General features: G+C 42.3%; 2 protein-coding genes across 7 annotated transcripts in view; both read left to right on the forward strand.

Moving 5' to 3' along the window:
- LEMD2 (LEM domain containing 2) overlaps window positions 1–4,136 on the forward strand; it is a 31,911-nt gene extending 27,775 nt beyond the window's left edge. For 3 of the 5 annotated variants that reach the window (XM_030221739.1, XM_030221741.1, XM_030221738.1), the window contains exon 10: window positions 214–839. In XM_030221739.1, the coding sequence (XP_030077599.1) occupies window positions 214–364 (151 nt within the window). In that variant the 3' untranslated portion in view covers window positions 365–839. Of the gene's footprint in view, window positions 1–213 lie in introns of all 5 variants that reach the window. The other 2 variants (XM_030221736.1, XM_030221737.1) reach the window with 1 other exon arrangement.
- A 3,490-nt stretch (window positions 4,137–7,626) lies between these two features.
- The window catches only part of IP6K3 (inositol hexakisphosphate kinase 3), a 52,836-nt gene continuing 45,415 nt past the window's right edge, over window positions 7,627–15,047 (forward strand). The window contains exon 1 of one of the 2 annotated variants that reach the window (XM_030221743.1): window positions 7,627–7,761. The gene's annotated coding sequence lies outside the window, so the exon portion shown is untranslated. Of the gene's footprint in view, window positions 7,762–8,981; window positions 9,079–15,047 lie in introns of those variants that run through there. The other variant, XM_030221742.1, reaches the window with a different exon arrangement.

Here is a 15,047-nt window from a genome sequence, read left to right on the forward strand (position 1 = left end):
TTTGGCACTGTGCCCAAAAGGTTTCTGACCTTTGCTCTAAAATTTTCTTTCCATTTAAAATTCTTACTTCGAGGTGTCTATTTCAGCACTTGGGTCCCCTGCCTTCTTCATTGTAGGTTAATGGATTATTTCTGGCTTATTGCAGAGCATAGTGACTGGACTTCATGTGCATTATTAATGCAGTAATGACTGAGGAGGTTTTTATCTTTCCAGGATGAAGATGCGCAAGATTTGGGAGAAAGCAGTGGATTTTCTCTCTGCAAATGAGTCACGGATTCGGACAGAGTCGCACAGGATTTCAGGAGAGGACATGCTAGTGTGGCGATGGATACAATCCATAAACGTCTCAAATTCAGAGGATTAAAGCTGGAGGGGAGGGAGCATCAATTCATTCTAGTCATCCTTCGCCACTATGACTATGTTCTGGCATTTCAGACTGCCAGACCTGTTCTTCACAAAAGGGCAATTTTGAAATTGAAGGGAAGCTAAGCTAGCTTGGGAAACTCTGCATTCTGTGCATTGGGCGAGTTGAGGGGGAGCACCAGAAAGGTGGACTGGTTGATGCGTTCTATAGACTGCACTGCAGTGGGCAAGCTTAGCCCCACACATGGGGGCATGGTAATTTGTGTTGAATGGAAGCAACCAGCCTAAAAAAAAAAGCACTGGGCATCACTACAGAGTGATGTCCAGGAGGTCACAGAACCTTTGAAGATGTTTGCCAGGAGTTAAGAGGAAAAGACAAGTAGTATGAGAATCACTGTAGACAGTTTATCTCCCCAACATACACACAACCCTATTCTGTAGGATTAAGTGAACACTACAACCCCCCCCCCCCCTCCAAAAAAAAAAATCCATTAGTATCAAGGGAGAAGACAGTCCCACCGTGCACCTTGAGCGTAAAAGGAGTATAGGGGCTGGGTATTTAGGAATATAGAAGGATTTGCAGTGAGCTCTGTGACCTGTGTGGCACTATTGAACTATTTGGCTCTGACAAAATACAGTTGAGAGGTATAATCAGCATGATGATTGTTCCACTGGTCGGTCGAGGGCGAGTGAAAAGCATTAATATGTACGGCATCCCAAGAACAGTTTAGCTAGGAATGGCAAAATATGAGCATCCGTAGTATAGGAAGGTTGACTGGTGTTTGAGCTTTGGCTGAATTTTAGACGTAAGTCAGAACGGTAGCCAGTTACCCCTCTATGTGACATACTGTTTTGTTAAGACACCTCTGCAGCAGAAACAGCTCTGACTGCAGCATAGGGTAAGAGATAATGTAGCAAGCATTCATTGGGTCCCACTGGTGCCTCTTATGATAGTATCTCAGGGCGTAGCATGTTCTAAGATTTAGTATCAGTAAACATTTTGTTTTAATAACTTGACCATTCAAGATTCAGCAAAGTGGAAGGGCATGGATTTCTCTTCTACAAATGTATATCGTTCTTCCACACCAGTGCAGTCTGTTTCAAAGAGGCATTACGGAGGATATCAATAATTGTCTCGTCCTCCTTGGACTGTGCTTTGTGGTGCAGTATTGAAGGATGGAGAGGTGCACATATAAGAAAGCATAAGTAAGAGACTAAAGCCGCATTTGTAATTGGTGAAGAAGGGGGGAGCGAAGAAGTGGGCACTGACTGGTCTGCACTCAAAACTGAAGTGAAGAAAGACTTGCACAAGCAGTGAGCTCTTCCCATGGTTTCTGCCCCTTCTCAGATTCTTTTATAGAACATATAAAACAGATTTACAGGCCTTTGTGAGTCAGCGTTAAGTTTCCTTTATTATGGTCACATTCTTAAATGCTCATTTCCAGAGACCAAATCTTCTTTATCCATGCTGTATTTGTGCATAATAACATAGATACCGGTGTAAAAATCAGTTGGCCCAGTCTGTACAAGCTCAATCCCTTGTAGGATATCGCTCATTATCCAAGTCCGTTTTTGTTTTCTTCTGCACTGATAGATGACAATACAGAATCACATACTTAATTCTCCCCATTATCTTATCCCAAGTTTTACGGTAATCTAGTTATCAAAACTAATAAGGCTATGGCATAAGCGTCCAGCCTCATAGATCCCCAGGTTTTTGCTGGACAGTACTTATTCACCAGTAGCTTCTGGCACTGACGTGGCCCTGTATCTCCACAAACAGTTCCGGCTCCACATTTCTCCTCTTCCTTCACAGTAAGCTTTTTCAAAATTCGTGTTTTGGCTGTACTGATCTATAAATTGTGAGGTCAGCCCAACATGCCTGTGTATTTTTAAAATTCTTGCAGTGCCAGCTCGTTTTATGGATTACTACAGCTAGATCACAAGTTCTGAAAGCGCTTACTGCACAGGTGGACTGAATGGCATACCAGATTTGTGGCATGCATACTGGAGGTCATAGACTTCTTGCTGTAATCTGTTCTCTAGAATTTAGATGTTGGCCTGGTTCCTGCTACATGCTTTTAGGAACGAACACCAAATCTAATGAAATTTGTGGCCAAGCTTTTGTTGAATGTAATATTTTTCTATGGGTTGTACGTTTTTTAATATTGTTTTGATAAAGATCATTTTATTGATTTGAAAAAATGCAATATCACAAACCTGCTGGATACTGCAGCCTTTATCCAGAGCCCTGTTGCAGCCTGGGGCTTGGTGAGTTTTCATATGATGATACCCCATGAAATTCACTAAAGATTATTCTGCCTCCTGCTAATACCCAGCACGCTCAGCCATCACCCACGCCCAACATGGTCAGTCTTCCTCTCCTGCCTGTCTCTTAATACCCTCTAGTCCCTTTCTGTGTGCAGTTGAGGCAGCTTGATGACTACATAGCATACCAGTTCCCTCTGAAGCCACTTTAAAACCTCTGGTTCCTCATGCTCTGAGAGATAGGCAGTCCCATGGTGCTTAATTAAGTCAAATGGTCAGCCGTCCCTTTGATGCCTCTACCCTACAGTCTCTTGTTCTCCATGCAGAGCAATGACCTCAGAACACACTAACTTTCTCTCCTGCTGCTTTCTGCTTTCCTGTACCCTTGTCTGTCTTTTTTTGGCATCTTTGCTGTGGAATGTTGTATGCACACCTCTGTGGTCAATGAGTAACATCACTTCCAGCACATTAAAATTTGTTTTTATTTCAGTGTTTGACACACTAGTGTAATTTATGATGGGCTGTTGCCTTTTCAGGGATTCTTTTGCAGTTTTTATTATCAGATCAGCTAATCATGTGCTTGCTATGGTAATGACCAGGACCACTCTTAAGGTTTAACACTCGTACATGATACCAAAAAGGGGGGGGGGGGGGGGTGTCTTAATACCATTTCCTTTTTCTGTAACACTTTGGCATGCCTGGCTTCCCTGATCGATGGAGTGGGGCCCAGCGGATCCACTGGCATTGCTATGGCTTGCACTTTCTTCAGTGTTTTGTCTTTGTGCTTGAGGAATATAACTGAAATACTAGAAAAGGTTATTTTTTTGCCAAAATTGCAGGCTTAGTGCCTTCTTCAGAGTGGTTAAAGTAGAAAGAGAACAATCCATGGTGGCATATTGTTCCCACCTATCACAGCACTATGAGAAAATACATTCTCTAGAAACCTCAACTGGGCATGGGAAGTTTGTACAGTACTACTTGGATATTTATTTACTTGTTCCAAGATGTTCATGTGATGGCTTCTGGGTGCCATATAGAAGGAACTTTCTTACCTCACATATCTATCACAAGGGTTTTCATGGGGCCACCCCCAGTAGAAGTGGAGAAGCTTAGGGTGAGCTCTGGGATGATAGAGCATTAAAGGAGAGTTCCCATGTTGCCAATCATGTGCTCACTTAACTAGACTTCAAGTTCAGTTCCTGGTTTAAATGCTGACAGCGCTGTGTGATGTAATAGCACTGATCCGGTGTCAGTGTGTCCACTCCATTCAGAGATGTACTGACATTGCTGCCCACTTGAGGCTCTAAAGCAGTTCACCTAGTCGCTAGGAGCTTCTCTTTTAGTTATGTAGACCTGAACTGGGCACCGTCACTGCACAATAAGCCACTAAACTTTTCTGAATATTTTTAATCCCATTTTTTTATTATGTAATGGTGGTTTGCTTTTATAGTACTTAACAGTATTGTATAACTTGAATTGATAAATAAAAGCTTTATGCTACAGAATATTTTATGCAGTGAGCAAATCCTTTGTATATTTCAAACTTTGTGACTGGTGTTCACATCTCGGAATGCTTGGCAGCAGGCTCTGCAAAATGTATGTCTGAACCCTGCTTGGGGGAGGAGGGGATTGTCTTAACTTCACCTCAGCATATGTTGGACACAGACTTTGTATGAGGGAATGAGGATCATCCTACAGAAGAATCTGTGACACAATGTAACCAAAAACCGTAATTGGACATTACGTGACTCTTCTTCCCTCTTTCCCTCTCTTAAGTTCCCCCCAACTGTACCTACCACACATGTACCTCATTCTACCACAGTATCACTTTGTATTCATTCATACCATGTATTTGTTCAGACCATAATCGGCTAACGCCATTAATGGTTATATGTAAGCCACATTGAGCCTGCAAAAGGTGGGAAAATGTGGGATACAAATGTAACAAATTATTATTATTATTATTATTCCTTCCAAAGAGGAAAATCTGGACACCTTCATAGTGGAAATGGCTTAGATGGCTCTGTTCTGCCTGAGCTCCCTCATAAAATGTGCCTTTTGTCCTTTACAAAAGAACAGGGCTTCCCAAACTGGGTTGCAACCCCAACCAGGGTCATGACCCGGGCAGGAAATACATAGGTGCATCATTATGATACACTGTGGTGGGATTGTGGGTGTTGCTGCAGCCTGAAAATGTTTTATAAGTGCTGCACTAAAAGCTATTAGATGGAGTGAGAGGCTTCACAGGTGGGATTTTATCAGAAAACTGCATGTTTGGAAACGGGGGTTACTTGTCCGTTAGATAATTATGGAATGACCTCACAAGTCTGAAGCTGATCTGTGCAGTTTATGCAATTATGTCATCTCTGTATTGACAGCCTGAGTCACCCCTTAAGCTTTTTTCTGCCACATATTTATTTATTGGTTCTTATATCACACATTTTCCAAAAAGCAGTCATCAGTTCAATGTGGCAACAATTCTTAGTTAAAGATATAGAACAATACGTTGTAAAAGGTATTATGAATCTACAAGATTGTGAGATACCTAAAAGTTAATAACAGATTATGCATGTGTAATTCTTAGTAGAGTTGGAACTATATTTTTACAGGTGTAGAGGTTTACAATGTAATGAAATACTGGCAAGCTAAAACATGTTATGCATTCCACATGAGTGATACACCAAAGAAACATGAGGTTGTTTAGCATCCAAAGGCAGAAACTTTTTAAACAGGAATCCCTTTAAGCATAGGAGCCAACTTTTCAAAATTATTGGGGGTGCTAAGCCCAATGGAAATAAACCCTCCCTGGACACGCACAAGGACTTTTCTCAACATTGGGGGTGCTCAAGCACCCACAGATCCGGCTCCTATGCCTTTAAGGTCTTGCAGAAGGATTGATAATTTTGAAAAGTGAAAGAAAAGAGGGTGGGAGCTTCACCTGATGCTGGCCTGGTGGCGATGGTGGGCTTCAGGTGAAGCTTATCTCACCCAGGCTGGGTGAAAGGGAGCACAGGTTCATGTTTTAGGGCATGCTGGGATGGCAGGAGGATACCCTAGCTAATGTCAGCTTCAAACAAGGCCCTTTGAAGTAGACCTTAACATTCATCGGGCAGTCTTAGATCTATGCTCGCATTACAGGCCTAGAAGAGTAGGCTTTGTACCTTGCTCTAGCTGGCATAGCAGAATTAAGGATGTTCTTGTCTGGTTAACTGCTGGGCATGGCGGAGGGCCATGGATGTTATGTTTATTACAGAGCTAGGGTAAGGCATGTTTCCACCAACAGGTGAAGCTGCGGCCAAGTATTTCCATTAAATGTTATCTTGAGCTATATTGTCTTAATTGTTGTTGGATAAGGAGGGTGAATGGTCTCATATCCCCTGTTAAATACTTGAAATTTTATTTCCAAAACTCAATAGATTTGATAACCTTTGTGCACTATGCCAACATTTAGTGCTTTATCTACCATGGAGTGGAGGAGTAACCTAGTGTTTAGTGCAGTGGACTTTGATCCTGGGGAACTGAGTTCAATTCCCACTGCAGCTCCTTGTGACACTCTGGACAAGTCACTTAACCCTCCATTACCCTTGGTACAAAATAAGTACCTGAATATATGTAAACCACAGTTGCAAAAACCTCAGGCAGTATATCAAGTCCCATTTCCCTTTCCCTCTACCTTCATCTGAGCTCTTCATGCCTGTTTCAGTGAAAAGTCACTGCAACAGGCTTTTTCTAGCCATGCATGAAGTTCTTTCATGGTCGGTAGTCTGGCTGCTCTTTACATGCTAGCTAACATCTACTGGACTTCATGTTAAATGTTAACCAAGTGGTATAAATTCCACCCACAGTTCCTGCAGTACAGGAGAACCCACTTGAAGCTGCTCTCTGTTCTAAAGTATAACCAGTTCCCTACTTCACTTACCCAGTTCTGGGGATCCTTAATTTGAACTTGGAGCACTGGTGTAACCTTCCAGCAATTGCAAACTGAAGCATGGACTTTCTGAAAAGATTTGGGATTCTTAAGCTCTGTGTCTTGTGAGTGTCAATACAAGAGCCACTCTTGCATCTAGTTTGCTGCACTTGCCATGGTCTGGCACAACCTAGGCAGAAAGCCTGAGAGAGATACAGATGGACAGGCACAAATCGCTGGACTTATCATACAGTGTCCAAGATATAGTCCACAACTGCAACCTTGCAGACACCTAAGACCATGGTATCACACTGGCCAAACATGACTCCCCCCCCCCCCCCCCCCCCCCCCCCCCCCCCGCCATTGACATTTTTCCAGCTATGTTCTTTTTTGTTTGTTTACTATCAGTAAACATGTGGTTTACAGTTGTTGGATGTGAGCTGGGAATTGTTTTGCTTATGCATTTTTTGTTCACGAGCAGATCAAAGGAATTAAAATCCCATGAAACCTACAAGGAATTTGACAATTGTACAGTAAGATTCCAAGCACTTTTACTTAAAACTAAAACAAGGTTTTCCTTTTTGTACACGTTTTGTTTCTGCTTCTAGCTATGCCTTTCTCTTCCTCTTGTTTGCGCTCTCTGGTTGTATATGTCCCCTCAGCTGACAGTCTGTTTTTCTTTCCTACCCACCCTATCTCACGCCTTTTCTTCATATCTGTGTGCCCTCTCTCTGCGTCCTCAGACCATTGCAGCTGGCAGCTGCACATAGCCAACCTCTGCCAGCCATTCCTGAGTTTTCTCAGTGCTAACTCTGTCTTGCCTTTTTTATTTCTCTTTCCCTCCTCTCCTTATTTCCCTTTCTTCACCTCTCTTTACTTCTTTAAACTCCTCCCCTCTTTCTTACCCCTTCTCAATGTCCCTTCCTCTCTACATTTTCCCACTAATTCCACCCCTCCCTTTTTTTTTTTTTTTGTCTTTCTGGCTTCCATCCATTTTATTTTCTATACTCCCTCCCCCCATACACTCTCTCTCTCTCTTCCCCCCCCCCCCCCCCCCCCCCCCCCCCTCTCACTTCCACAGTCAGCTTGTTCCCCATTCACAGAAAACACAGAACTTTCTTAGCAAGTGGTGGTGTGGAGAAAATACGTACCAGAGCAGCTGTGGCATACCAACGGGTCCTTTTTAACTGAAGGGAGACCATAAGTTTGTTGGAGCAAGACTGGTAAGTATATGTTGCATGTTTAGAAGTAGCTCAGGGATATTACAGATTCCATACTAAATTTAGAAAGTGACTGAGAGACCCCTTTTTAAGGCAGTAGTTGGGAGAACTGAAAGTGGCTTTAAAGAATTTGCTTTTCCAGTGCAGAAATATATTCTGCACACAGTTTGAGGAGATAACAATGCTGTGAACTTGTTTCTGAATCCAGTTGCATCAGAGGTAAACATCAAACAAGGCAGTTTACAAGTACACTAAGTAAGACACCAAAGAAAGTGTAGGGACCTAAAGAAAAGAGTGCAGACAGGTGGTGGTGAATAATGGGAATAAAATAGAATCACATACCGTGGACCAGACACAAATGTATGTATTAGCAAGAAAGATAGTGAAGGAGAGGGGGAAACATTTTAGGAGAAAAAGGGGATGTAAATGCCTTTTTAACGGGTTTTTTTCTATAGGACACTTGACTTGCAGACTGTCTGAATAAGGATGCTTGTGATTTAGTGTTTTGTCACTATTAAATATAAGACATACTATCTCAACTTATATCTTTTGTCTCCCAGGATCCACTATACATATATAGTGCAAAAGTGTGACTTGTCCGTAGCATATAAGTGCCTTATAAAATTGCCCTCCTCTTGCTCCCCTCCCCCTCCAAATATAAACATCTTAGACACTGGTACAAACTCTATTGTTAAAAAGTTTTGTGTTTTTTTTTTTTTAATGAAGAACAGAAGAGGGCTGTGGCAAGGCTACTCCCAGCACTAGAAAGATCAGACAGGGTAATGAAAGCATACATACATACAGACCCAGTCTCCCTCATAAAAGGAGAGTGAATTGCCTGTATTTGAAGTCACAGAAGGGAATTTCTCTTGTACAGAAAACACAGGAATAAGTGACTTTATGTTTGGTAAATGGGAGTCTCTGACAACATTTAACATTTACTATTTACAGATTTTTCTGTTATGGCTTATATTAAAGTACAGAAAAAAATGTAATATGGTTTTTGGTGCTGGATGTTCATGGGGTGCAGTGCAAAGTCCCTATCACTTCTTTTGAGTGGTGATCTTGGCAGCAACCTACATATTAGTCTACCATGTGAGGGAAGAGGCTATGAAACAGCATCTCCCTTAGCTGGTGGAGGGGAGGACACATGAGCTGGGGCAAAACGTCATTAAAAGTTGGAGTCACAAGGTAGATTTAAATCGAGCTGTCTCCCACTACTGAAAGAGGGCAAAAGACCAGCTCCCGGAGAGCAGCTAGCAAGATAATTCTAGTCTAGGGAGGAAGGAAGGCATGGACAACCAACATGAATGGCTGAAGGTATAGTGGACTCATTCTGGATCTCCTTGTGGCTTTAATTGGTTAGCTACTTTATTTTGTTCCAACCTGGGCTCCTTGTTTTAGAGCCCAAATGTTCCAGTATATTATTTTATTTGGATTTTTCTCACACCTTTTTCAAGAGTAGCTCAAGGTGGGTTACATTTAGGTACACAAGGTATTTCCCTGTCTCTGGAGGACTCATAATCTAATTTTGTACCTGAGGCAATGGAGGGTTAACTGACTTGCCCAAGATCACAAGGAGAAACGGTGGGATTTGAACTGGGCACCTCTGGATGTTAAAACTGGTGCTCTAACTGCTAGGTTACTCCTCCACTCCACATATATATGATAAAAGTTTCATTGGGATTGGGATGAATGGAATGATGATCCTACTATAGAAACAGAGAATCTGAAAGTAGCTAAGGGCTGTAAGACCCATCTACTCTGTCCAAGTTCCATTCCTGGTGCAAAAATAGATCTGTTTAATCCCAGATTAGAATTGAATTTACAGAGGGGCATTTGTGCAAGCCAGGGCATAGGAGTGTGCTGCCATTCATGCAGTGTGTGTGAGAAAGCAACATGGGAACCTTTGTGGGATATTGGTGCTATGCAAATTCAAATTACTGTTTGCTTTGAAGGTAGGATTATACATCGGGAGCAGTACAGCAGGTTTCTAATGATTGCTTTACTCTGACCAGCACCAGCTGTGATGATTTCTCAATCCATACTTAGTAGGCACTGATACCATGAATATACCACACATGTATAAGCCATAGTGCTTAACTGCATCACACTTAAGAGCATTCTATTTCATTCTATAAAATATTTTAACAAAAGAGACGTAATGCTAATGATGCTTGAATGACTCCCTTTTCTAATGTAAAGGTATTCTAGATACATGGAGATTCAGTTTTATGTCCAGGTGTGACCTTCTGAGTGAAAAGATACCAGAAGTGGGGTTACAACAGTGACATAGCTGGGGGGGGGGGGGGGGGGGCACCAGGGGAGCGGCCACTCCCCCAAACGGAGTTCTGCTGGTGCCTATTTTTTTCTCAATGTGTTGTATTGAAGATATGCGCTGGCGGAAGTCCACTCTCGCGCCACTTTCACTCCCCCCGCGCCGTCAACCTGGCTCCACTTCTGGGTTACAAATAACAGATATAAAGGCTATAAAAGTTTGGAGGGGTAAATTTGGACAACTTTCATTTGTGAAATTTGATCAAACTCAGTTAAAGTTTTATTTGTAACTTCCTATGGATTATAGAGATATAGATGTTTTAAGTTTGCTATTTTATTTTTCCAAAAAATGTACTTGCTCATTTTTTTTTTAAAGACAATATCAATAAAAGCATGCTTCAGTCCATACCTGAGGCTGAAATATTGCAGGATTATGCAGTTTATATCCCTGTCTTGTGGTATAAATAAGTCAAATACCTCACTTTTGGTACCTTTTCACTCATTGGGTCATTCATATCTATCTATCTATCTATCTATCTATCTATGCTTACAGCACACCTCTGCTCTAACTTGGCTGCTACCCCTCAAGTCACAGATTTCTGAGCCATTCTGGATAGTTCTGTAAAAATGTCATTCTAATATAAATTAGTTGTCATAAAAGGCTAAAATAGGATTGTCTTTTTTAACCCTATCTAAACCAGAAATGTATAATATGCTAACATTTGAAATCTTTATATCAATAAGGATAACACGCCCATCTGGGAAAATGGCAGGGACTTGCAGTAAAGGTGGTGAGGAGTATGAGGCACGGAGCAGTTTCCATACAAAGGTTCAAAAACATGTGCCCTTTCACTTGGATAATAGTTGGCTGAGGTGAGGTGTATAAATAACATCCTAGAAGATGTGCAGAGGGTATTGCTAGGTGCCACCCTTTCAAGCTGTCAGATAGTAGGCTAGAGGCAAACAAGGACAGCTTAGATATAACCTGTAGTAAAAGTAATTTTCATGGAGTGTTGTAGAGCAAATTGCTATAAAAGTGTTGGTTTGTCTATCACCCTTGTCTCTAATCATAGATTATTTGATATAACAGTCAGTGATGTCACCCCAGGTTCTGCACATAAGTATTGTCATACTGGGACAGACCAAAGGTCCATCAAGCCCAGCATAGGAGCCAAGCATCCTGTTTCCAACAGTGGCCAATCCAGGTCACAAATACCTGGCAAGATCCCAAAAAAGTACAAAACATTTTATACTGCTTATCCCCAGAAATAGTGGATTTTCTCCAATTGAATAATGGTCTATGGATTTTTCCTTTAGGAAGCCGTCCCAACCTTTTTAAAACTCTGCTAAGCTAACCTCTTTTACCACGTTCTCTGGCAGCGAATTCCAGAGTTGAATTACACGTTGAGTGAAGAAACATTTTCTCAGATTCGTTTTAAATTTACTTCTTTGTAGCTTTATCGCATGCCCCCTAGTCCTAGTATTTTTGGAAAGCGTAAACAGATGCTTCACGTCCACTCGTTCCACTCCACTCATTATTTCATAGACCTCTATCATATCTCCCGTCAGCCGTCTTTTCTCCAAGCTGAAGAGTCCTAGCCGCTTCAGCCTTTCCTCATAGGGAAGTCATCCCTTCCCATTTATCATTTTTGTCGCCCTTCTCTGCACTTTTTCTAATTCCACTATATCTTTTTTGAGATGTAGCGACCAGAATTGAACACAATATTCGAGGTGCGGTCACACCATGGAGTGATACAAAGGCATTATAACATCCTCATTTTTGTTTCCATTCCTTTCCTAGTAATACCTAACATTCTATTTGCTTTCCTATCCGCAGCAGCACACTGAACAGAAGGTTTCAACATATCATCAATGATGACACCTAGATACCTTTCTTGGTCAGTGATTCCTAACATGGAACCTTGCATGATGAAGCTATAATTCAAGTTCCTGTTTCCCACATGCATCACTTTGCACTTGCTCACATAAAACATCACTGCCATTTAGATGCCCAGTCTCCCAGTCTCGTAAGGTCTTATAATTTTTCACAGTCCTCCCACGGTTTAATGACTTTGAATAACCTTGTATCATCAGCAAATTTAATTACCTCACCAGTTACTCCCATCTCTAAGTTATTTATAAATATGTTAAAAAGCAGCGGTCCCAGCACAGACCCCTGTGGAACCCCACCATCTACCCTTCTCCATTGAGAATACTGACCATTTAACCCTACTCTCTGTTTTCTATCTTTTAACCAGTTTTTAATCCACAATAGGACAGTACCTCTTATCCCATGACTCTCTAATTTCCTCTGGAGTCTTTCATGAGGTACTTTGTCAAACGCCTTCTGAAAATCCAGATACGTGGAGGGGCATAATTGAAAGGGGCGCCCAAGTTTTCCTGATGACGTCCTCGCAGGATGTCCCGACGAATGGGCGGGGAAACCCGTATTATCAAAACAAGATGGGCGTCCATCTTTCATTTCGATAATATGGTCGGGGACGCCCAAACCTTGACATTTAGGTTGTCCCTAGAGATGGTCGTCCTTAGACTTGGTCGTTTCTGATTTTCGGCAATAATGGAAACTAAGGACGCCAATCTCAGAAATGACCAAATGCAAGCCCTTTGGTCGTGGGAGGAGCCAGCGTTTGTAGTGCATTGGTCCCCCTGACATGCCAGGACAACAACTGGGCACCCTAGGGGGCACTGCAGTGGGCTTCAGAAAAAGCTCCCAGGTACATAGCTCTCTTACCTTCTGTGTTGAGCCCCCCAAAACCCACTATCCACAACTGTACACCACTACCATAGCCCTTATGGGTGAAAGGGGGCACCTAGATGTGGGTACAGTGGGTTTCTGGTGGGTTTTGGAGGGCTCACATTTACCACCACAAGTGTAACAGGTGGGGGGGGGGGGTATGGGCCTGGGTCTTCCTGCCTGAAGTGCACTGCACCCAGTAAAACTGCTCCAGGGACCTGCATACTGCTCCGATGGACCTGAATATGACATTTAAGGCTGCCACAAAATATTTTGAAAGTTATTTTTTGAGGGTGGGAGGGGGTTAGTGACCACTGGGAGAGTAAGGGGAGGTCATCCCACATTCCCTCTGGTGGTCATCTGGTCAGTTTGGACACCTTTTTGTGTCTTGGTCGTAAGAAAAACTGGACCAGGTGAAATCGTCCAAATGCTCATCAGGGACACCCTTTTTTTTCCATTATGGGTCGAGGACACCCATGTGTTAGGCATGCCCAATTCCCACCTTCGCTACACCTCCAACACGCCCCCAGGGACGCCCAAATCGACTTTGGATTATGCTGATTTGGGCGACCCTGTGAGAAGGACGCCCATCTTCCGATTTGTGTCGAAAGATGGGCGTCCTTCTCTTTCAAAAATAAGCCTGATAGTATAAACTGGCTCACCTTTATCCACATGTATGTTCACCCCTTCAAAGAAATGTAATAGATTGGTGAGGCAAGATTTCCCTTCACTAAATCCATGCTGGCTTTGTCTCATTAGTCCATGCTTTTGAATATGCTCTGTAATTTTGTTCTTTATAATAGTCTCTACCATTTTGCCCAGAACCAACATCAGGCTCACTGGTCTATCATTTCCCGGATCTCCTCTGGAACCTTTTTTAAAAATTGGCGTTACATTGGCCACGCTCCAGTCTTCTGGTACCATGCTCGATTTTAAGGATAAATTACATATTACTAACAATAGTTCCGCAAGTTCATTTTTCAGTTCTATCAGTACTCTGGGATGAATACCATCCGGTCCAAGTGATTTGCTACTCTTCAATTTGTAGAATTGCCCCATTACATCCTCCAGGTTTATAGAGATTTCATTCAATTTCTCCGACTTGTCAGCTTTGAATATCATTTCTGGCACCAGTATCTCTCCCAAATCTTCCTCGGTAAAAACCGAAGCAAAGAATTCATTTAATCTCTCCGCTATGGCTTTGTCTTCCCTGATCACCCCCTTTACCCCTCGATCATCTAGCGGTCCAACCAATTCTTTTGCCGCCTTCCTGCTTTTAATATACCTAAAAACAAATTTTACTTTGTGTTTTTGCCTGTAAGTATTAATGTATGGCCCATCTCTTTCTCATGTCCTCTAAACCCCGCTATTTGTGCCATCAGATGCAAGGTACTGGATAAAATAAACCATTGGTTTGATCAAGTTGAGTAGTTCAAATATTCTTATGTTTCTGTAAGGCTGAGGTTAGAGTGTGAAATTGTACATGGATAGGAAGGTTTCTGGCTGGTTTTTGGCTTCTTCTGTAGCTGCTAAGAACATAGGGTATGATGCTATCATGGAATTGGAAAAGAAGATTTATGGATAGGAAGTGTTTGTAGCTGCTTGTACCAGCTGTGTTCTTAGAAACAAAAATCATAACTAGGAAAGCAAGAAGCTAGGGCCAGTGAAATTGATGCAAAACAGTAATAACACACCACCACTTCCCAGACTCTGGGTATGATAAGTATCTTTCATGCAGTGATGAGCGTAAGAGTAAGTCCTCACGGAAGACCTAGTGGGTGTAATGTCATTTCCAGCTTATTCAGCTTTGAACATGTGCTTACTGCTGAGTGAGGTCAGATTATTGAGCAGTAAGTGATGTTATCTGATCTGGCTGCAGGAACCATGGAGTCTCATAGCATCTGGTGACATCATTGGCTTAGAGAAGAGACACCTTGGCTTCCAGCAGTAAAAGCCTGGACACAGTAAATAACTAGAGTGAGCACTGCCATGTCCTGGGGAGTTAGCAGATAACATCCTCATGAAAAGCACCTGTTCAGGTATGCACACCAAACTTCTCAGTGTAGAGCCACCAACAGCATTTGATAGAATCTAAAACCCAAGTCTAGGACTGTTCCAGGTAGCCCAAGGGTCAGAGACCAAAGGTGTAGCTATGTCCATGGTACTGAATAGTGATCCTTGGCACTCAGCATTGCAGGGTGACAGAACGAAGATCTGGTTTCTGTACCCCAAAAATGCCTAATAGCTGTTGGTGCCT

This window comes from Microcaecilia unicolor, chromosome 12 (assembly GCF_901765095.1).
Source record: "Microcaecilia unicolor chromosome 12, aMicUni1.1, whole genome shotgun sequence".
NCBI lineage: Eukaryota > Metazoa > Chordata > Amphibia > Gymnophiona > Siphonopidae > Microcaecilia > Microcaecilia unicolor.